The sequence below is a fragment of the Trametes versicolor genome (assembly GCF_000271585.1).
Source record: "Trametes versicolor FP-101664 SS1 unplaced genomic scaffold TRAVEscaffold_5, whole genome shotgun sequence".
In the NCBI taxonomy this organism is placed as follows: domain Eukaryota; kingdom Fungi; phylum Basidiomycota; class Agaricomycetes; order Polyporales; family Polyporaceae; genus Trametes; species Trametes versicolor.
This window is the reverse complement of record NW_007360325.1, coordinates 2,946,545-2,967,244: the sequence shown is the minus strand read 5'-3', so window position 1 is coordinate 2,967,244 and position 20,700 is coordinate 2,946,545. Positions and strand designations below refer to the sequence as shown.

At 56.7% G+C, this 20,700-nt stretch overlaps 9 protein-coding genes across 9 annotated transcripts; 5 read left to right on the top strand and 4 right to left on the bottom strand.

The window, feature by feature from the left end:
• Position 1: 1 nt before the first annotated feature.
• On the bottom strand, positions 2–2,551 carry TRAVEDRAFT_47250 (uncharacterized protein; the record flags this gene model as incomplete). Its single annotated transcript, XM_008039326.1, has 12 exons — positions 2–27; positions 85–209; positions 268–362; positions 425–507; positions 568–688; positions 743–868; positions 922–1,089; positions 1,145–1,558; positions 1,618–2,019; positions 2,074–2,214; positions 2,273–2,309; positions 2,373–2,551. The coding sequence occupies 12 exons, from the start codon at positions 2,549–2,551 to the stop codon at positions 2–4; spliced, it is 1,917 nt and encodes a 638-aa protein (XP_008037517.1).
• A 247-nt stretch (positions 2,552–2,798) lies between these two features.
• TRAVEDRAFT_58518 (mitochondrial carrier) lies at positions 2,799–4,206 on the top strand (the record flags this gene model as incomplete). Its single annotated transcript, XM_008039381.1, has 7 exons — positions 2,799–2,829; positions 2,882–2,923; positions 2,981–3,019; positions 3,072–3,193; positions 3,292–3,428; positions 3,487–3,969; positions 4,031–4,206. 7 exons carry the CDS (start codon positions 2,799–2,801, stop codon positions 4,092–4,094), a joined length of 918 nt encoding a protein of 305 aa, XP_008037572.1. The 3' UTR covers positions 4,095–4,206.
• A 106-nt stretch (positions 4,207–4,312) lies between these two features.
• On the bottom strand, positions 4,313–6,070 carry TRAVEDRAFT_47248 (uncharacterized protein; the record flags this gene model as incomplete). Its single annotated transcript, XM_008039325.1, has 12 exons — positions 4,313–4,604; positions 4,665–4,714; positions 4,781–4,829; positions 4,887–4,902; positions 4,965–5,099; positions 5,156–5,166; positions 5,215–5,306; positions 5,370–5,467; positions 5,520–5,556; positions 5,692–5,855; positions 5,918–5,952; positions 6,015–6,070. 12 exons carry the CDS (start codon positions 6,068–6,070, stop codon positions 4,313–4,315), a joined length of 1,035 nt encoding a protein of 344 aa, XP_008037516.1.
• A 1,393-nt stretch (positions 6,071–7,463) lies between these two features.
• On the top strand, positions 7,464–8,102 carry TRAVEDRAFT_47247 (uncharacterized protein; the record flags this gene model as incomplete). Its single annotated transcript, XM_008039324.1, has 4 exons — positions 7,464–7,672; positions 7,735–7,807; positions 7,892–8,027; positions 8,083–8,102. The coding sequence occupies 4 exons, from the start codon at positions 7,464–7,466 to the stop codon at positions 8,100–8,102; spliced, it is 438 nt and encodes a 145-aa protein (XP_008037515.1).
• Positions 8,103–9,553: 1,451 nt separating this feature from the next.
• TRAVEDRAFT_47246 (uncharacterized protein) lies at positions 9,554–10,570 on the top strand (the record flags this gene model as incomplete). Its single annotated transcript, XM_008039323.1, has 4 exons — positions 9,554–9,759; positions 9,817–9,889; positions 9,947–10,082; positions 10,299–10,570. The coding sequence occupies 4 exons, from the start codon at positions 9,554–9,556 to the stop codon at positions 10,568–10,570; spliced, it is 687 nt and encodes a 228-aa protein (XP_008037514.1).
• Positions 10,571–11,228: 658 nt separating this feature from the next.
• Positions 11,229–12,800, top strand: TRAVEDRAFT_71808 (uncharacterized protein; the record flags this gene model as incomplete). Its single annotated transcript, XM_008039875.1, has 4 exons — positions 11,229–11,467; positions 11,614–12,271; positions 12,323–12,668; positions 12,730–12,800. The coding sequence occupies 4 exons, from the start codon at positions 11,229–11,231 to the stop codon at positions 12,798–12,800; spliced, it is 1,314 nt and encodes a 437-aa protein (XP_008038066.1).
• Positions 12,801–12,954: 154 nt separating this feature from the next.
• Positions 12,955–14,780, bottom strand: TRAVEDRAFT_47244 (uncharacterized protein; the record flags this gene model as incomplete). Its single annotated transcript, XM_008039322.1, has 13 exons — positions 12,955–13,270; positions 13,329–13,378; positions 13,445–13,493; positions 13,566–13,581; positions 13,647–13,667; positions 13,732–13,784; positions 13,844–13,849; positions 13,904–13,992; positions 14,049–14,146; positions 14,219–14,342; positions 14,408–14,571; positions 14,645–14,679; positions 14,746–14,780. The coding sequence occupies 13 exons, from the start codon at positions 14,778–14,780 to the stop codon at positions 12,955–12,957; spliced, it is 1,056 nt and encodes a 351-aa protein (XP_008037513.1).
• Positions 14,781–16,053: 1,273 nt separating this feature from the next.
• On the bottom strand, positions 16,054–17,889 carry TRAVEDRAFT_64712 (uncharacterized protein; the record flags this gene model as incomplete). The annotated part of the gene is made up of 12 exons (XM_008039874.1): positions 16,054–16,150; positions 16,182–16,451; positions 16,512–16,561; positions 16,623–16,671; positions 16,736–16,747; positions 16,811–16,954; positions 17,018–17,106; positions 17,176–17,273; positions 17,415–17,442; positions 17,512–17,675; positions 17,752–17,786; positions 17,855–17,889. The coding sequence occupies 12 exons, from the start codon at positions 17,887–17,889 to the stop codon at positions 16,054–16,056; spliced, it is 1,071 nt and encodes a 356-aa protein (XP_008038065.1).
• A 1,531-nt stretch (positions 17,890–19,420) lies between these two features.
• On the top strand, positions 19,421–20,690 carry TRAVEDRAFT_47242 (P-loop containing nucleoside triphosphate hydrolase protein; the record flags this gene model as incomplete). The annotated part of the gene is made up of 10 exons (XM_008039321.1): positions 19,421–19,465; positions 19,572–19,635; positions 19,691–19,711; positions 19,765–19,796; positions 19,850–19,930; positions 19,988–20,104; positions 20,159–20,192; positions 20,245–20,346; positions 20,400–20,570; positions 20,629–20,690. Coding segments are annotated over 10 exons (729 nt in total), but the record flags the coding sequence as incomplete, so codon positions are not given.
• Positions 20,691–20,700: the final 10 nt, after the last annotated feature.

Here is a 20,700-nt window from a genome sequence, read left to right as displayed (position 1 = left end):
CTCAAGCCTGCAGCTCCACATAGTTCGCTATGGTACAATCTAGCATCAGCATACGAATTGATCCATAGTAAGAGAGCAGCGTACCAGGGAACAGCCCGACATTCCCGTGCGCGTCGGAGCCCTGCCACCAGTCCTCGGACGCGGCCTCGATCTGCGTGATCCGGTCCCCCTCTTTGAACGATAGCTCATTGTCCTCCGCGGCGTCGTAGCTGAGGTGGCAAAGGTGTCAGCACTATTAGTACCCACTAACGAAACAGAGGAACATACTCGTAGAGAGCGACAGCCCACGAGCCGAGGTCCTCCTCCGAAGCCGGCTCTGGCTCGGCATGTGCGGCAGCAGCGGGCGGGGGCGGAGGTGGGGGCTGAACATCAACCACAATTGTTAGCACAACCGATCTCTGAACGGTATGCGAGGGCTACGTACCGGGGGAGGGGGCGGAGGCGGAGAAGGCGGGGGCGGTGTCGCTGCCCGAGCTGTCTCTTGCTCAACAATCTCGACGTAGTTCGCTGTTCAAGAGATCAGGTTAGAAAGATCTATCATTTTATACCCCGTGGGTGATGGCGTACCAGGGAAGAGACCCTGCTTAGCGCCTCCAGCGCCTACGCCAGACCACCAGCCCTCATCAAGCTGCTCGATCTGCTCAATGAGTTCGCCCTCGTCGAGGTTCATCTCGTTGTCCTCTTGCGCCTGAAATATTTGTCAGTTCTGGAAAGTCGTGTTTGTGCGCTATGAGCCACATACCTCGTACGCGAACTGTACGATGGCGCAGATACCCTGGCCCTGGGCATGCGCAGGTTCGGGCTCTGGTACAGCCGCAGCTATTACAGGTGCAGCAGGAGCCACCGGGGGCGGAGGCGGCGGGGGAGGCTACAGGCATGCGGTCAGATTCGTTCGTTGACTGACTTCAATATTCGACTCACCGGGGGCGGCGGCGCGGCCTCCTCTTCTGGCTCTGGAGCATACTGGGCGGCAGCGGGAGGCGGTGGAGGCGGAGGGGGCGGAGGAGGTGGCGCCTCAAACTCCGGCGACGCGGCACGCACGGGGCGCGACGCGCTGGGGAGCGCAGGCGGGGCGGGAGGGGGTGGAGGCTATTCAACAGAATTCAGAGAGCGCTCTCAAGAACTTAGGAAATGATAGACTCACAGGAGCATACTCCTCTTCCTCCTCCGCAGGCGGCGGCGAAGGCGCGCGCGGCGGGGGAGGCACGCCGCGGAACGCAGGCGCAGGCGGCGCCTGCACCGACTCGAGCGCGCTCTCTGCGCGGGCCTCCTCTTCCTCCTGCTGTTTCTTCGCGAGCGCCTGACGCTCGCTCCACGTCAGCTTCTTCGCGCCGCCCGCGGGTTGCCCTCTGGACGCGGGCGCGGGGGGCTCCGCCTGAGCCTGAGCCTGCTTCGCCGCGAAGGGGTTCACGAGCTTCTTCGGCTGGAGCTTGATGGGCGTGTACGCGGTCCCGACAGGGCCGATCTTATCGTCATCTTCTGTAGGCTTTGTAGGGGTGTTGGACGCCGCGACGGGGGTGGGCGCTGCAGGCGCTGCGGGGGTAAACCTCGAAGCGACCTGTGCGGTTCACGTTAAGCATGTGCGCGTAGAATACGGATGGAAGAACGATGACGTACAGATGCAGCAGGCTTGGGCGCGCCAAACGTAGGGACAGGACGGTTCGCGGCCGGGGGCGGCGGAGGCGGAGCGTAGCTATTGTCCTCTTCTGGCCACGCGTCGGCGGGAGCCTTGTTCGCGATGGGGGCCCTCCCAAGTCCGGGCGCGGGCGAAGGCGCGAGTGGCACAGCGCGGGTGGCGCTGGGGGTAGGCCGCGCTGCAGCGGGAGCAGGTGGCGGGGCGGCAGGGGATGCGGTGGGACCTTTGCGAAGCGCGCCCATGTCGACCTTTCCGACGGGGGTATAGCTGGTCCCAACGGGCGCGATGGGCTCGAATTTGCGCGCAGTCTCTTTCTGGAACGAGTAGTTGACTCCAGATGCGGCTTCAACGCGGGTCATAATCAAGTCTGGGCTAACATCGGCCTGGACGCGCGGTTAGCTGGGGAGTGTAGAGGACGCATAGAAAGGGAGACGTACCTCGTTCCGGGCGTTGATTACGACATGCGTACCGCGGAGGAAGTTGGCGACGGCGCTGGAGTGGGTGTGGAAGAGACCCTTGCGGGCGACGGGGACACCATCGCCGCACCAGTTGATCTGCACGAACTTGGGCAGCCCGCTCTACAGATACGTTATGTTAGTGAGCATACACAACGCCACTTGGAGAATAACCACGTACGTTGGGGTCCTTGACGCGTGCAAACGCGTACTGCATCCTGCGCAGCCGTCAGAGCGTGCTCAGACGATATGCAGCGCAGTGCACGGGCGATAGGACGTACCTTCCATCCGAGAACTCCTCCTGGAGCTCTTCGAGACCACCATCTCCAACGGACTGCACCTTGAGATCATTCGAGGACTTGTCGTAGGTGAAGAGAGCCCAATCAATGCCGCGGGCGTGAACGACGTTCTCGTAAGCCTCGCTGAGGTCCCTGCTCGACAGATTGACCTGCAGAGACATCGCGGGATATCGTTTTTGTTACTGACAATACTAGAGGGATTCCTGGGACGAGAGTGGTAGTGGAAGAGCAGGGTTGAGATGTGGATGAGGGGGAGCGCGGATGAAGAGGCACCTGCGGAGAAGGCGATGATGTCGGCGGGCGCTTCGGACTTGGCCATGCTCTCCTCCGCCCATCAGCCACTTTTTCGGCTCCTGCGTCGAACCCATGCTCTGCCTCCTCCAACATCCCCCTAATCAATAGAAAGCTATGTCAGAAGTCACTGAGGCTCGGCCCAGAGGTGTGAAATTTGTTTTCGTCCAATTGCAACGCCCTGACGCCTCGGTCCGAAGAGATCAGCCCTGCTCTCGATTTCTTGGCCGGGACAGTTGCGGGTGCGTAACACTGCATCACACTGGTGTGCGCAGTACGTTAAACTACACAATGCACAGGCATGGCTGCGGTAGTGGTCGGATACCCATTTGACACCGGTAAGTCACCTCGGTCCGATCTGGCTGCGCGCACCCTCACCTGGCAGCCCAGTGAAGGTGCGGTTCCAGAACCCGCAGATAGCATCCAAATATCGCTCGACCGCCCACGCCGTATTCACGATTGTGCGCGAAGAACGAATACGAGGTCTCTACCGTGGCATGATTGCACCGCTCGTACGTGCTCAGTCCACATCCATACCATGAAGAAGTGGCCCCACGCAGCAGTGCGCTAACGTGTCATGTTCAAACATACTGCATCGTTCCGTATATAGGCTGGCGCACCGCCACTAAATGGACTTGTGTTCTCTACGTACCGGTCATTACTGCAAGCACAGCTTGGAGATGAGCCCACTACCCCTACACTCACCCAGATTAACCTAGCAGGCGCCGGAAGCGGCGTTCTATCCTCGTATGTTTTTCTCTATATACCCTCGACCCTCCGTTGTTAACCAATTCTATTTCCTAAGCCTAATCACCACTCCCGCAGAGCTCATCAAGATACACCAGCAATCGCTCGTACGCACCGCCCATTCCCCGGCTGCCCTGCGCGACCGCGATGTCGTTCTGCACATCTGGCGGCACCACGGCCTTCGGGGCTTCTACCGCGGCATCGGCGCGACCGCCCTCCGCGACGTCGGATATGGCGCCTACTTCGCAGCATACGAGGCCACCCTGCGCTACTGGCCGCGCCCGTACTCTGCCTCCGCAGACGCGGGAGGCTCGAAGCTCGAGAACCACTCGCTCGCCGCGCTACTCACCGCGGGCGGGACAGCGGGCGTCGCGGGCTGGATCGTCACCTTCCCATTCGACGTCGTCAAGACGCGCATGCAGACCACTGCGGCGGGCGCGCCGAACAACCCGTACCGCACGATGTGGTCGACGATAGTCGCCTCGTACCGCGCGGAGGGTCTGGGCGTGTTCTTCCGCGGGCTCGCGCCGACACTCATACGGTATGTGGGCCGGTCCCAGTGCCCCATTGCGAGGAGCTTTGCTGATGGTCTGATCTTGCAGAGCTATACCTGTTAATATGGTGACGTTTACGACCTACGAGGCCGTCGTTCACCTGTGCACGTAGCGCCATTTGTACCGTACGTCTTTATGTTGTCATAATAACGCCCAGCTCGAACTTCGCCTTCGTGCATTTGAGCTGCAACCACGTAATCATACAAAACTGGGACAGGACGATTCCTATATCTACATACCGATGAACTACGCCACTCTGGGATACCAACCTTTGCACCGACAACTATGCCTGTGCCTTCTCTGACGAACCGTTTCCACTTATCGAGGAACTCATTCCCCATATCCCTTGGGCAGGGACCCGCCGTCGGCGGACGAAGCCGAGTCCTTCTCGCCCAGCTCCCCCATGTCGTCCGCGGAGTCAACGAGGTCGAGCTCCGGATCCGTCTCAGTGAGCGACTCGCCGATCGAGCCAATAACGACCGACGCGAAGCGCAGGCCTGTGTCCCCGCCCGTGTCGTGATCCCCGAGCGAGTGCGTGGAGCGCAGCGTATCCCGGCCGAGCGCGGTCTGGTTTGCACGCTGCAAGGCGAGGAAGAAGCGGCAGATGAGGATTGTGGTGATGCTATGTGAGGGAGGCCCGATCCGTGAGGCGCAGCACAGAGTGAACGGTGTGCGTGCTTACGGATCCGTGAGCGCCGTCACCTGGCTGGTCTGTTGGAGCGGGGTCGTGATCTATGTGAATATATCGACGTCAGCACGAGGTGTGTCTTGACTCGCTGAGGACGGGTGGCAGCTTACGGAGAGGAGAGTCAGGATAAGATGGAGCGTGTTGCACACAACGACGACTCTGCGAGGGAATCAGTGGATTGCACACTGGCCACACGGATGTAATGGAGGAGCTCACACGAAGTAAATCATGCCTACACAGAACACGAGCTAGGCATGAGGTCGTTAAGGTGCTGACATGAGAAGGAACACTCACCGTTGTGCATGAGCGTGTGCGCTAGCGTTGGGCCCACACCTCCGCCGGCGCGGCTCGTCCTCCCAAGCGACCGCCATGTCACGAGAATAACCAGCACGTCTGCCAATATCAGGCACGAGCGCGACATGACTGCGTCTGTGAAAAAATCAGCGTTGGTGGGCAGTAGGAGCGATGTCGTAGAGCGACTATACCGCTGGGAAAGCTAAGGGTCAGCGTGCGGGACGGCAAGAGTCATCGGCAGTGGACTGACATGAGACTCTGGCGGGTGGTCAAATTCTCAAAGCCACCGCAGCCGAGGATAGGTATGTTCATCCCGCCCGTCTTGTCGAGGGCCACCGGCCACTGCAAAAAGCACGCCATTAGCCCAGTACGATGCGGATACAAGCCTCCTGAATAGATACATACAATATTCACGAGGAACGGCGCGAGAGCCAAGACGAACACCGACAGAGCCAGTGGCCAGTTCATCCCGCTCATCGCCAGTGCCCGAAGGGCCGAGAATGCTTGAGGGAATCGAATGAGAGCGACCAAAGACTGATCTTGGAAGGAACGTACCGGCCCAGAGAGGATATTGACAAAAATTGATGACGAACTGTACCTTTTGCAGTATCGAGCAACTAGAGCGGCTCGTCAAATATCGCGATAGTCACGTTCAGGAATGTTGATACCTCTATCCGAGTACTCCATGTCATTACTAGTAAACTAAGCATATAACAGGATGACGTACCTGGTCGGGTAGCGGCGAAAAGGTCGCCGTGAGCATGAAGTCGTAGCTCAGCAGCGCCGTGTATCGTGTGCCCAGGAAGAGGACGGTGGCGCCGGTAATCTTCGGCTTCCAGAACAGCGCGACTTCTTGGTCGAAAGTGATGACATACTCGTACGCCAGTAGGGCTTCGTGCAGGTTACGAGTGAGTAGGCGTTGGTAGTGACTCCGCGTTAGAAGATATGCGTACCTACGGACGCAATCTGAAGCCAGCACGTATGTTGTCTGATAGTAGAGGGCACAATCAGGTCTGATGATTTAGGTCGTGGTAGCGGAAAGAGGCTTACGCGGATGTATACGCAGAGATGAGCTGAGTCGTCTGCGAATCGTAGGGGTTTGACATCGTATAAGCGAACGCGGGTCCGTCGATGGCGACATGCTGGGGGCACAGCGTTATATCTCGAGGACCCATTTATCGGCACCGCCGCGCCGTCAGCCGCCCAAGAATAGAAGCTGAGAATGCGTATCTTCATCTTCAGAGGCTGGCAAGTTCTGACGGATGGCAGAATCGGTGTTCCTCTGTGGGACCGTGTCTCCGGCGTCGGGTACAGATCCGCCGCACTAGCGACGATCTGCTCCAAAATATCGCAAACGCATGCGAAATAAGTGCGAGCGGGATGCTATACAATGACGAAGATGCTTTGACGCAATTGTCTGTTGATCTGGTCATTCAACGAAGATGACTCGTGGGAGTCTGCGAGCTCACCTCAGCGATCCAGTCGTGCGAACGTGAAACTGCTCCCCGAGCCACGGCGTGTCAGCTCATCGTGTCTCATGCTCCGCGGGAGAACAGCTTGCGTACCACGGCGGCCGTCAGTCTGCCCATGGAGAAAGCATCGCGAAGGATGACGGAATAAGTAACTTCAAACGCGCATCGTCGGCGATAGTGGTGTCAACCCTCAGGCTTCCATCGAGCAGCGCATTCCCGTGCCCTTCGTCACATGCTGCAGGCTTGATCCCACAGCTATGACTCAGAGAAAAGTGCTCCGGACCACCAGTGTCAATGAGCTGGGGGGTAGAGGGGGATGGCGGCACGACGAACGGATCGTAGAGCCAGGGGCGGCATACCTATTGACCGAGGCGCACGAGAGTGACGTCCCAATTTGGATTTCTACTTGCCACCCCAACCACGAGCGGCTCAACGAGAATGCGGTTGGTGCGAGTCGGAGCCCAGTATCTCCGGGGTCGAAGCTGCCACAGGGGAGCGGCACAACTTTGTGGACAGGCAGGAACCCGATGCTGAGCCCATCACCATGCGAGTGCTCACCTTGTTGTCTTGTACGCGAGACTGATGACATGGGCCGAAGGGGTCTGTGGCTACATGGTCATCTCGGAGGACCTTCATTTCGCGGGATTGAATAACTCGTAAGTGCGTGCGTGCGCTGGTGTTAAAAACAACATACAGCAAATTGGCATTGGCCGAGCAAAGGGTGGCGATCAGCCCACGAGGGACGTCTGCATGAGAGATATAGAATTGACGAATGTATCGTGAGCGTTCGGTGTTAGGTACTCTGCGGTAGAGTACTGTCGTCGCTCGAGGTACACAGGGGCAAAAAGAGGCTGGTGTACACTTTGAATGGCACCTGCACAGGCACTAACCCTGCCGTGGTCAGTTGGGCGTCGTGTTTTGGAGCTCGAGCGACGATGGTGGACTATAAAAGAGGACGAAGTCAACCGCCATATCCTCAGCCTACAAGGTCATCCTGCACTCGCAACACCAGAACACAGCACTCACAATGCGCTTCTCCGCCATCCTCGCTCTTATATCCTCCATCGGATTCGTTATGGCCAGCCCCGCTCCCGCTGAGGGGCCCGTTTACGCCGTCCATGGCGGAGACGCCGCGACGGTCCCCACCCCAGAGTCCGGGTGTGGCTCGTACGGGCCTCTCGGGAATAGCTCCAGCATCTGGTACATCGTCAGAACCTGTACCCCGGGTGCTCGCATGTAAGCCCCCGCCGTGTCTTCGTGCTTACCTATGCTCACGCGGCGCGACTGTGCCGCAACAGGAGCTGCCAGGCGACTGATCACAACGGATGCGTCCCCGGCGACACCACGCACATCAATTCCCTGGAGGTCGATGTACGTCCGCGTGCTTAGCTGTTTGCGCCCGAAGCAAATTGCACGGCGGAGTGATGTTGATCGCTGACGACGCATGAGTATCAGGACCCGAACGACACGTTCAACGTCGCCAAAGGCACCCACGTGAACACGGTGGTGTTCAACTGCCCCGAGGGTGGCCAGGTCCGCTGCCAGGTGGACCTGGACTCTAAGAGCCAGGCTCCGAACTACAGCCTCCGCAGTGAGCAGATTTTGCTACGTCTTCCGCATGCGACCGGACTCATTCTTCATGTCAGCCTTTGCAAACGCCGATTAAATCGACAGTCGCAAGTATCGGATTGATTCAGGACGGTATATGAAGTAGCTTGAGTTTCAAGTTGTATGGGCAGCGTGTTGAAGCGTGTCTTGCCAGTGTACGAGTAGAGCGAGCGGATTCGTCAGGCCCTCTGGTATATGCAGAAATATAAGCGTTTTTCGCAGTGACTTCGGTGTGATACAGGTTGGATGACTTACCCTTCTGTTTTCGCTTTGAGCTTGTATTCAAGGTCTTGTAATGAGCGCAATTGAGAGGAGGCGCGAAGCTAATGCCATCTGTGCACGAGGCCTCTGAATGAAAAAAAATGCTAATTACGAGCCGTACCGCATTGAGATCAACCGCATCGACAAGAACATCGCAAACCATAACATATGGTGCAAAGTCAATCGGCGTGGTTGTGAAGTGAGCCCAGAGCTCAAAAAAGACTGTTTTACTTGGAACAGACCGATGTCGAGAGAGGAAAGCAGGAGCCTTTAAAGCGCTCACGAAGGTTTGAGTGAGTGCGGTGCAAGTTCCCACGCTACCATCTCTTTTGCCGTCCTCACTCGTCCGACTCAGCTCTCTCGACCATCACGCTCGTTCTCGCATAGCACCAAGCTTTTCTTCAACATACTCTGAAAATGGGACTTACGCGGAGCGGTGCAGGCTAGCTCGTACACATCGACGTCATACCTCTACCGCCGGCCATGCCACGTGCGCGCAAACACAGGAAACGCACCGCTCGCAGCATCACAAGCCGCAAATGAGCCACCATGTACAACTGTGCACGTCTATATTTCTTGCCTCGATACGGGGCGGCCACCCATCTATCCTTGCTGGTACGAGTGCTCCATGCTGCTGTGCAACATCGAACGCTCACCTCTCCAATAATGCAGCTGCGGGGGTAGCGGTCGGACGCCCGAAACGCACCCCAAAGTCGACATCAGCTGCTTCTGGCAGCGCATAGCGGGGCGTCGGGATGCTTCTGCAACGACGCCCGACCTCGATCGGACGATGCGCCCGGGGCAAACGCTCTATTGCGTCACTACTCCGGGTACGTTACGGGCACTCCCGTGCATGGCAATGTGCCGAAGCCAGAAGCACAGTCACGACGGTGTATGTTGCGGTCTGTTGTGCTCCAGTGAGCAGTCTGTAGGTGGAGTGCATTCTCGGTTGCCGTGTCTTGAAACAGTGTGCGGTCGAGTGCTCACTTCATTTATCGTTTCACAGCCGCTGACATCAGACGCTATGGACCGTTGGACGTAAACACTGAGCCATCCTCACTGAGTACGCTCGAGGAAGCAGACACTTAGCCATTCGAGCGAGTCGGTCAAGCGCAGTCTTGGGGAGAGGAAAACGTATAAAAACCTCTGCGTCCTTGCCAGTTCCCTCCAGTCACCCAGACTTCCTCAGCTACATCGAACACCCACCACTCGCCACTCGCCTTCACCACCACCCATCATCTATTCACAATGCGCTTCTCCACCATCCTTGCCCTCGTCACCTCCGCCGCCCTCGTCTCGGCCACGCCTTCCCCCGCCGACGCGTCGCTCGTCGCCCGCTCCGGCGACGGCAGCATCTCGCTCGCCAAGCGTTCCGGGTGCGGCTCGACGGGCCCGCTCGGCGACGGCCACTTCATCTGGTGGATCACCGCCTCCTGCACGCCTGGCGAGGCGAAGTACGACTCCCTCCCGTTTACTTCTCACTCGTGCTGACCGTTCGTTGTACCATGCAGGACCTGCCAAGTCACGGACAAGACCGGCTGCCTCCCGGGTGACACCAGCAAGATCGGCTCCGTCGAGGTCGACGTACGTGCTCCCGCTCCGACATGAGTCATGCGTGCGCTGACAATCCGTTTACCACAGAACCCGGACGACACGACGCAGATCGCGAAGAAGAGCGGCACGAACACGCTGCCCTTCACCTGCCCGTCGGGCGGGCAGGTCCGCTGCCAGGCCAACTTCAACGACAACGACGACGGCCCGGGCTACAGCCTCCGTGGTACGTACTTCTTTCTCCAGGCTCCACTACGCCATTACTGACCTGGGTACATGTAGTCTTCTGAGCTACTCGCAAGCTCTATCATAGTCTTGTATAATCCGTGTAACTATAAGCGATGATTCGCCCATGTATGCATGCGTTGGACAATGTAGTTTTGTGCTGATCGCTTCGCGGGGGTTGTCAGTGGTTGCCTGAACCTACTCTATTCATCGCGAGTTTTGCAACCGGACAGGACGAACGATCATGTCGACATCATCGACGATGACGGCGGCCCCGACTGGGTCAACGTCGATGATAACAAGCAACCGATACCTGATCGCAAGCCCGAGGTTGCACCATGGGACGGAAAATGGCCCCTCTATGCCGGCTACACGGGTCCGGAGATCTTTATCTATATCCCAAACGACAGCCCATTCCGGCGAGGCGAGATCATGCGCGTGAAGACACGGACACTTAGTTCACTATGCCTCAAAGACCGCAGCGCGTAGGTGCCTACAAGAGCCTATGTGAAGGCGAACACGACAGTGCGGCCTTCAATTGAAAAAGTGAGTGGAAAAGCTCGACGTGTGTCTCTACTTGGGGATGCGGGTGCTCACATTCGTTGACGTGAACGTGGATGAAGCACTCACTGACGTGTAGGAGATCGAGCGCGCGGGTACGAGCGAGAGCGAGCGCGGGATCGTCGCGTTTGGCCGAGTGCAAACGCGTGCATATATTCGACCTCGAGCGGACGGTTATATACGTACATGAGTGGCGCATATCTAGGTAAACACAACGACGAATAAAACAATAAACTACTCTACGAGAACAAGAGCGAGCCGTCTCGCTCGCTACCGAGTACAATAAGCACTAAATTCCACACGACGAACATGGGGTTTCTGGAACCCTTGAACCGGGATCCGAAACCGTTTGAACCTTGGTGGACTTGGTGGATGGATGGGCTCGCGAGGGGCCGCGGTAGCATGAGCATGAGCACGAGCAGGAGGACTTGACGAACAGTTAGACTTTTGCGCCAAAAGTACAGCCACCATCGGACATTCCGGCCCGATCGCTTATGATCGAGTTCATATAGAGCGCTGTCCGCTCGAAACGGAGTTCGTGCTTCTCTCCCTCTCCGCTTCCTAGCCGCTCACAGCGCATCGCTTCATGCCTCTTGTCTTCGAAATCTCGTGCGACATCCCCTCTGAATTCTACCCTGGAAGATGCGAAGGATTCGAAGAATACATCACGCTCAAGGAACAAACATGCTACGACTACCGCCATCCACCAGACCCTAGGCGTTTGTACGTCGAGGGGCAGCGCTCGGTCAGGGAGAACACCCCCGAGGTTATAATGTATGGCCTGCAAATCGACGACGGGCCACTCATGCTTGAGTTTTGCTTAAGGTGCGCCGAACTCTCCCTCCAGGTCGTCCATGTCTGCAGGAGATGTCACACGAAGAATCGAATGAACTGCAGGCAACGTGTCAGTCTGTCCGACTGGCGACCGTGATACCAATTCATTGCTAATCTGTGCTGTCCCGACTCTCCAGAATGCTCTCCGTCTGCAACCCCCCAGTTGGCTCAGGCATAAACCCAATGCGCATCGCCGAGCGCCTGTCTGGGTTCAAACCGCACCTCACCTACAGCACCGTCGACAACCCCGGGGTAGATTTAGAGTTCTCAGACGACGAGGACGAGGACCCCTCCCCGCCCCCCAATCTCCGCAACACCACCACCCGGACGCGCCTCCAAGCGCTCGCGTGCTACGCGCACATGTTCTTCTTCTCCTGCTGGGCTGACGACAAGCGCGCGTTGAGCTGGCACGGCAACCGCCAGATGTCGTACGCGCTCTACTACGCGTGCTGCGCCGCGAACTTCTGCATCAGCCATGGATTCGTGCCCATCGTCGCCATTCGCATCGCGTCCTGGCTCGCGACGACGCGCGCGCGGTACGGCCTGGACGTACGCACCGCAAGAGAGTTTTGCGACCTGCGGCACCTGTGGAACGCACACAGCAGTTACTTGTCGCGTCTCCAGGTAAAAGAGACCGCGCGGCTCAAGAAAACTAAGAAGGCGCCTCACCACTACCGGTGCGCCCATAACGGCTGCGAGATTCAAGCCACTAACAAGAGTTCGCTGCTGAAATGCGGGGGCGCCTGTCCGCCAGAGCGGAAGCCCCGCTACTGCAGTGCTAGCTGCCAACGTCAGGTATGTCATGTGCCGCTCTTGCATGCCCAGGGTTACTTAGCTTTCCGTCAGCATTGGTACATCCACCGCGAGTTCTGCAAACCCGACAACACAAACGACTACCCTGCCATCATCGACGACGATGGCGACCCCGACTGGATCGAAGTGGACGACTTCCATCCGCCAACCACTGGCAACGTCCCCGTCCCTCCCTGGAGCGCCGAATGGGACCTGTTCGCCGATGGCGAGGGCCGTGAGATCTTCATCGACATCCCGAACGACAGCCCGTTCCGCAAGGGCGAGATCTGGCGTGTCAAGACGCGCACGCTCAGTCCCATGTGCCTCAAGGCGTACCGCACGGTGTGGAAACAGGCCAAACCCGCCGCGAAGGCGAAGATGAGGTCCTTCGTTAATAAAGGTGAGCGCGGGATCACGACCTGTAGTTCTTGAGGGTGCGGATGTTGACGATGTGTGTGAAGTGATGACACACCCGCCAGAAAACATGGGATTTCCGGGGGGTCCTGAGCCACGGCAGCTCGGACCATGGTGATCACTTCTTGTGCATGCTTGGCGGGCGATAGCATGAGCAAGTGGACGCGTGGGCGTAGAGCGCAGTCGCCGGTGGTAGTCGGAATGGGGAGATACACTAGTAGTTACACAGCTATTTAGAGATCGTGGTCGCCGGTCTGCTCGCCCATGCAAGCTCAGCATTCCACCACATCGCCCGCCTGGGATGAGATGACCAGCACATCCTCGCATGCTCCGCCCGACAGCTCACCGCTGCCCTGTCCGTCGTCGGCGTCGGGTACACCTTCCTCGCTCTCCTCGCCGTCCAGCGTACTCGCGCCGTGTCGCGCCGGGACAGACACCGTGGCGATAGATCCTATCATCCTCGAAGCGAACCGGAGGGTGTCGCTGCCTCCATGGTGCGCGTCCTCCGTCGCGGAGCCCTGCCCCAGCGCTTGCTGGTTCGCCGCCTGGAGGGCGAGCAGGAAGCGGCAGGTTAATATGTTGGTCAGGCTGTCAGTTGTAAGATGTTCAGTTGCTGTCAGGGGTTTAGGAAACGGCGGGGCCCTACGGGTCCGTGAACACGGTCACGAGGCTAATGGGTTCGAAGCCGTCTGCGACCTAAGGGAAGGCAGGCAAGGTAGGTTACTAATGATGTTACGAGTGACGACGCAGATATTTGTGTACCGAGAGAAGAGTGAAAAGGAGATGGAGGATGTTGAGGGTTAGGAGTGTGCTGCGGAGTGTGCAAGGATTCTGTTCAGATCTCGCTAGCTAGTGTAGTACGTGACATCGAGGGATGGCTCACAGGAAGTAGATCGTGCCTGTACAATAGAATCAAATTAGCAGAGGACTCGATACATGTCGTAGATAGCCTACGCCGACTCACCATTGATGAGCAGAGCGCTCGCTATCGACGAGTGCGGAAGTCCGGTGAGGACGCCTTGAGCATTTTTGGCAGAGCGCCAGGTTACCATGATGGCGATGGTGTCTGCGACGATTGCGCATGAACGCGACACGGCGACACCTGACGTAAAGGCGACGGGTTAAGTAGAAGTGAGGTGCGTCACGGACTATACTATATACAGACCCCTATGGTCATACATCAATGCCGCCTGCCTCCGCCCGTACGAAAAGGACACTTACATGATAGCTTCCGTGCGGGTTATGTTGACACTACCAGCGCATCCAAACGGCGGAAAAATTTCCCCCACGAGACTGAGCGACATTGTGTGCTGGCACATCATATCAGGTACGCATGCTGCGCTATGGAAAAAGACTGTCAAAGTACCACGTTGACCGCAAACGGGCCGAGCGCGAAGACGAAAACAACGATCGCCAGCATGTAGTTCATCTTGCTCAATGCGAGCGTGCGCATACTGGAGAATGCTGCCAGCCAGGTATAGAGGTGAGGATTGGTCAAAGAAGGACGGGTCAAGGCTCCATGCTTCGGCAACTTACCTGCGAAGAAGACGTATTGCATGCCGCTGAACGCAGGTTGAGCAATGGCAATACCCATGCAGCTGCAGAATTTTGTCGATAACTTGGTTCGACGTCGTAGTGACCCATAAACGTTTCCGTACCTCTGCAGAGTATATTGATTAGAAACTAGAGGTATTTAGAACTTAGAATATTGAACGTATGAATCACCTTTTCAGTCATCGGAGTGTACGTTGCTGTGCCGAGGATAGAGTAGGCCAGGACACCGATGTAACGTGTTCCAAGGTACAGTGCCGTCGCACCACTCATATTACGCCTCCAGAACAGAGCGACTTCCTGGTCGATAGTGATAAGATAGTCGTAAGTAATCAGCGCTGATTACGATGGGGATGGAAGAGCGATGAGATTAGCATGCAAGTCGCTGTGCTGCGAAAGAGGTTTACATACCAGTCGCCCCCATTTCAACGAGGCCCTGGTGGTAACTGAGCAGCGATGCGGCCAAAGACAGCACAATTAGCTGAGATTCGCGAGGACGAATTAATACGCACAAAGACGAGAACACCGGGACGGGGATGGTTGACATGGTGACGCAGGGCGAATCGAAGCTGGGATCAGACTTGGCTCGACTAGATACGATGGGCTCTCAGAAAACGCCTACGACGAGTGCGGCTTATATGCACGACATGTCCGTACAATCAACGACAGGGACCCAAGGTTCTGTCTGATGTCGGAGAGCGAGTAGAAACCATCTGAAGCGACTGGATGGATAGAAGCTTGACATATTCGCGATTCAGGCTGTGAGGACGGGAAGATTGTGGACACCGTCCGCAGTGTATCAAATTTTCAGACACAGTATGAGAACGCGAGACGAGACGGACCGTGGTGTGCAGGTACGCAAAACCCTCGTTCGAATCCTGCGCCTGTGATCCCTCAAGAGGCTAAGAGCGTTCTGAGGCCACGAACGCTTCCCCGCCCTGGGGATACGAGAACTGCCAGGGTACATGGAGTACCTGCAAATAGCATGTTCAAGCTTCAATCAAACGAAGTCCACTGGCGAGAGAGGTGAACCCACCTCTGGCATAGAAGATGAAGTTCGTCAAACCTAAGGTCTGACCGGGACCGTCTGAGTTGCACCGCCAGTGTCCTGGTATCACTATCTACGGCCGCAAGCTAAGTCGAGTGATTGAACTGCTGGACCGACCCATAGCGCCCGCGATGTGCCCTAGAACTATATCTGACGTGTCGTGCACCCTATGGGTCAGCTGAGGAGAGGTGGGCGCGGACGCTAATAACTATCGGTTTTCATCAGTGGCATGCGAGCGTTTATTTTAGAATTGGCATACCGGTATATAGCTATAGATACCCTGCAAGCCGAGGAGCGATAGGGTGTGCACATAACATAGCATGGTCGGGATGCGGATGCCACCTCGCCGTGAGCGTCGCAATTAATGTTCAGACGGGGAAAGCATGATTTTTTGTGCGTATGTATTCCTGCAATCTTCGCTCAGGACCAGTGCGGGAAGGAGTGGGCGACTCTGAGGTGTCCTTCACAGAGTTCCAGTTGTATCGTCAAGTAATATCTTAAATGCTGATCAGAACACAATATGACGCCAGTACGTGGCCAGAGGAAACATCGAGACTCGAGAAACGGCCAACGACGGCCAGCCCAGGCTAGAGCGATGGTGGTGGTGGAAGAGAAGAAGGAAAATTCTCGCACGTTGCACTTCGGGCGAGAGACACGTGGTCGCGTAGGGCGTCTGTAAGACGAAGGCGTCGCCGCAAAGTCCGGAACCGCTCCTAGGCTTGCAATTTCATTCTCTCTGCTCTGTCGTCTGCTTGCCGATTGTTGAGGTTATTCAGAATGGGGAGCTACTCATGTAGTTCACAGGTAATTCAGATATCATGAGCGCGCGCGTGCTCGCACAAGCTTCAACATTCCACAACATCGCCCGCCTGAGAGGAGATGTCGAGCACATCCTCGCACCTTCCGCCCTCCAACGCCCGACAGCCCCGTCCATCGTCGGCCTCGGGATCACCTCCCTCGCTCTCCTCCTCCTCGCCGTCAAACCCACCCACCCCGTGTCCCGCCGGGATAGACGCAGCGATAGACCCAATGATCCTCGACGCGAACTGCAGGGTGCTACTGCCTCCGCGCTCATCGTCCTCCCCATCCTCCGCAGAGCCCTGCCCGAGCGCTTGTTGGTTCGCCGACTGCAGGGCGAGCAGGAAGCGGCAGGTGAGGACGGTGGCCAGGCTGTTGCGAGCCAGTGTCTAGTTTTCGTGAGCGTCGCGCGGAGAGGCGGTGGGTGCTTACGGGTCTGTGAATACCGTGACAAGGCTGACGGGTTCGAGGGCGTCGACGACCTGTGCGGGGATGAGTGTGCTGTGAGTGCTGTCACAGCAACTTGTAGAGGGAGTACTATACTGAGAGGAGTGTGAGCAGAAGGTGAAAGGTGTTCATAGTGACGAAGACTCTAAGAAGCGTGCGCGGTTCCTGATGAGATAAGTCCAGACGGGATATGCCCATGCATAACTCACAAGAAGTAGATCGTGCCTGCGCAACAGCACTAATCAATATCGAGTACGCCGTACATATACTGGTCGACTACCCACGTACCGTTTACGAACAGAGTGCTCGCGACCGACGACCGTCTGTCACCAGCGAGAACTCCGTGTACATTCACCGTAGAGCGCCAAGTGACCGTGATAGCGATGATATCCGCAATAATCGCGCACGAACGCGATACGACGACACCCCTGCGTAAGATGTATACGCGTATGAGCATCGTGTGCTGTCGAATATATGAAGGACATGCTCACATGATAGCCAGTGCCTGCGTCAGATCCGCGCCGCCTCCGCACCCAAACGGCGCTATGTTCGTCCCAACGAGTCCCAAGGATATGGTGTGCTAACAAACTGAGTCGGTATCATATGCCGATACTGTGGTGCAAGATGGACTCGGAGTCTAGGTACTCACTAGGTTAATCACGAACGGGCCGAGCGCGAAGATGAAGACCGCGAATGCTAGATAGTAGTTCATCTTGCTCAACGCGAGCGTGCGTAACCCGGAGAAGGCTGTAGACCGACAACCAAGGGGACATAATTAATCATGCATGGCTGAGGCGCGAAGCCCAAAAGACATATTGAACGATGTTGACCGCAGCTTGGGCATTGACGATACGGGTGCAACTGCAAAGGCGACTTGATCTGTCTCACAGCGCGCGGACTGCGTCGATTCTCTTACCTCTGTAATGTGGCGGTTAGCATGCGGAGTGCAACGACATCTGGCGCTGTTCAAAAATTCGGTACTCACCTTGTCAGACATGGGCGCGTACGTCGCGGCTCCAAGGAAGGAGTAGGTCAAGAGACCGATGTAACGCGTCCCGAAGAACAGCGCCGTTGCACCAGTCGGCTTGCGTTTCCAAAACAATGTGACTTCTTGATTGAAGGTGATTATATACTCGTACGCGATCAGGGCTGTCCACGACGGGTACGGGAGAGCAACATCGTTAGTATGCGAATCGTTGCGCCGCAAAGGAGGTGATTTGCATACCAATCGCCGCCATTTCGAGGAGATCCTCCTGGTAGCTACGTAGCGGTAGAACGCAAAACATACAATCAGCGGGCGCTGGCGAGGTCCATGCAGTTGTACGTACATCGCCGAAAGCACCTGGACGGGTACTGCGGACATGGTGGCGCGGGCTGACTGAAGCTCTGGATAAGGGGGAGATGGATGAGACGGTGCAATCCCAGAGAACGAATGCGCCGCCCCGGCTTATGTATGTAACGCACCTTTGCATACATCAACGTGAGTGAGAACCCGTGCCTCCGCCCGGGGTTGGGAAGCGAGTAGAAACAACCATGAGTGACCAGGTGGACTGGTAGCAATAGCGAATCCGCCGCTGCGTTCTTAGTTGTCACTACCACGGATGATCAAGGGAAGGACGCGAAGGGCTTCAGCAGGTCTATCCGCAGGCCGCGTGAGCGCGCAGAAGTCTATCGGTATAAGAGCGCGAGATACGAACAGAGGCGTGTACTGAAAGAATGTCTTCACCTTATTTTACCCAATTCGATTCCTACAATAGCGAGGGTTATCTCGCGCGACGCGTAGCGCACCTTTAGGCCGTGACAGTCCTTCATGTCGAAGGAACTTGCAGGAATGAACGCGTGCACGGAGCGGCCAGGGAGACAGGGAGTCGCACAGCCAGCTGTCGAGCAAGGTTGATCTACTTCCAACAGAGAAGACGTAGTCCGTCAAACCTAAGTTATGATCTTCTGAGCTGCACCGCCGATGATCTTCATCTGCGCCCAGTTTAGTGACGGAAATACGGACCGATGCACGACACCTGGAATGTACCCTCAGCCCATGTCTTCGAATGTCGATACCGGTCAGCAGAGAAGATGTTAACAAAGCTACCGTGAGGCCTCCCCCAATGCAGTACACATTTCCCAGGCGCAGAGTGATTGCCTGATAGCGGTTTCGTAGGGTACACCTATTGCGCGCCGGGACCCAGATTTGCAGTCAGTGCCTAAGCAGGTAAGGTTCAAGTGGGGACTTAAGTAGTTCTTCCCCGTAAATACAGGCTCCTGCCATACTTTGTCAAACGTGCTACGATAGGAATGTGCAACATACGCTAGGGCAGCGAAGAAGGGTCACTGTGACCGGTCCATTGATGTCGCAAGGAGGCGCGACGAAGTTATATCGCCTAGAACCAGCTCGGTGATGATATTAAGAACCGAGTAGGGCGTGCTAAGACGCGCGCCGGATAGCGGGCAACGACGGAGAGTGCGAGAGAAGAAGGATGGTGGTGGAAGAGAAGAAGGAAGAAGACCGACAATTCTCGCGCGTTCCAGTTCAGCGAGAGACACGTGATCGCGTAGGGCGCCTGTATAAGGGCAGGACGTCGCCGGAATGTCCGGAACTGCTCCTACTCTTTCGCTCTCCCTTTGCTTTCTCGTCTGCCCTTGCTACTCAACGCTTTTCTTGTATATCTAACCTATCTCTAATCATGCTCCGCAAACAATTGGCCTCAACAAGACTCCAAGGATCGCTTGCTGTCCGCCGCCTACCGCCTCGCAATGCACTCGCCGCTCTCCCTCCCCGCGCGCCTCTCTCCCGCATCTCGCCATGTCCCAGGCTTGCAACAGGACCTCTCGTACTCTCGCGTTCATATGCACAGGGTCCACCGGGAGGAGGCGCGGGTGGATTTCCCGGGTTCAACATGATGGGACAGCAGCGGCAGAAGGGCGAGGCTCTCAAGGAATACGTGAGTTTCCTCCACATTCGTCTCGTTTCCGTCCCTCTCTTGCGTGGTTGCTCAAGTTGCAACTATCAAACTACTCTCCCACGGAGTGCTGACTGCATGTCGCCAGAGTGTCGACCTTACCGAGCTAGCAAAGAACGGCAAGCTTGACCCTACCATCGGTCGCGACGAAGGTATGTCCAGTTCCTCATCCCTCCCCCTGCCTCGCTGACTGCAGTATATATGCAGAGATTCGAAGAACAATTCAAAGTGAGATTTTGCCTCCCTAAACCTACTCTTTCCTCCCCGCTGACCATGAGCAGTCCTCTCTCGCCGGACGAAGTCTAACCCAGTCGTAAGTCCCTCGCACCCGAGCTGCTTTTTCGCAGTCTCATTTATCCTTCCTAGCTCATCGGCCCGCCTGGTGTAGGCAAAACCGCTATTCTCGAAGGCCTCGCGCAGCGTATAGTTGCCAAGGAAGTGCCAGAGGTGTGTTCTACTTTGCCGCAACATGTATGTCATAGTCTCACAGTACATCCTCTGTAGTCTCTTCAAAACAAGCGCGTTCTGTCACTAGACCTTGCCGCTATCATGGCAGGCTCTGGCATCCGCGGGCAGTTCGAGGAGAAGTTCAAGGCCCTCATCAAGGATATTGAAGACGAAGTATGTGATGAGAAATCCCTGTGCGCTATGCCGCTCGCTCACATTCTGCCGTAGGCGGGAAACGTGATTTGCTTCATTGATGAACTTCGTGAGTAGTTCTTGCGCAAATTCCAGCTCGATTTATGCTAACAGAGACGCAGACACGCTCTTCAACCTTGGCAAAGCGGAAGGCAGCATCGACGCTGGACAGATGATCAAGCCTGCGCTTGCCCGCGGCCTTCAGCTCGTCGGCGCGACCACGCGTAAGTATAATATACATTGCCGCAGAGTCCCTTGAGCTGACCACGTCCTTCAGCGGACGAGTTCCGGAAGACCATTGGTAAAGACGCCGCGCTCGAGCGTCGATTCCAGCCCGTGCAGATCGACGAGCCTACTGTCGAGGCGACGATTTCTATCCTTCGTGGTCTCAAGCCCCGCTACGAGGTACACCACGGTGTCGGTATCTCTGACGGCGCCCTCGTCACAGGTAAACCTTATTCTCCCCGCGCACTGCGAGCCTCGCTGACGTCTCACCCTACTACTAGCCGCGGTATACAGCTCGCGCTACATCTCAGACCGCTTCCTCCCCGACAAAGCGATCGACCTCGTCGACGAAG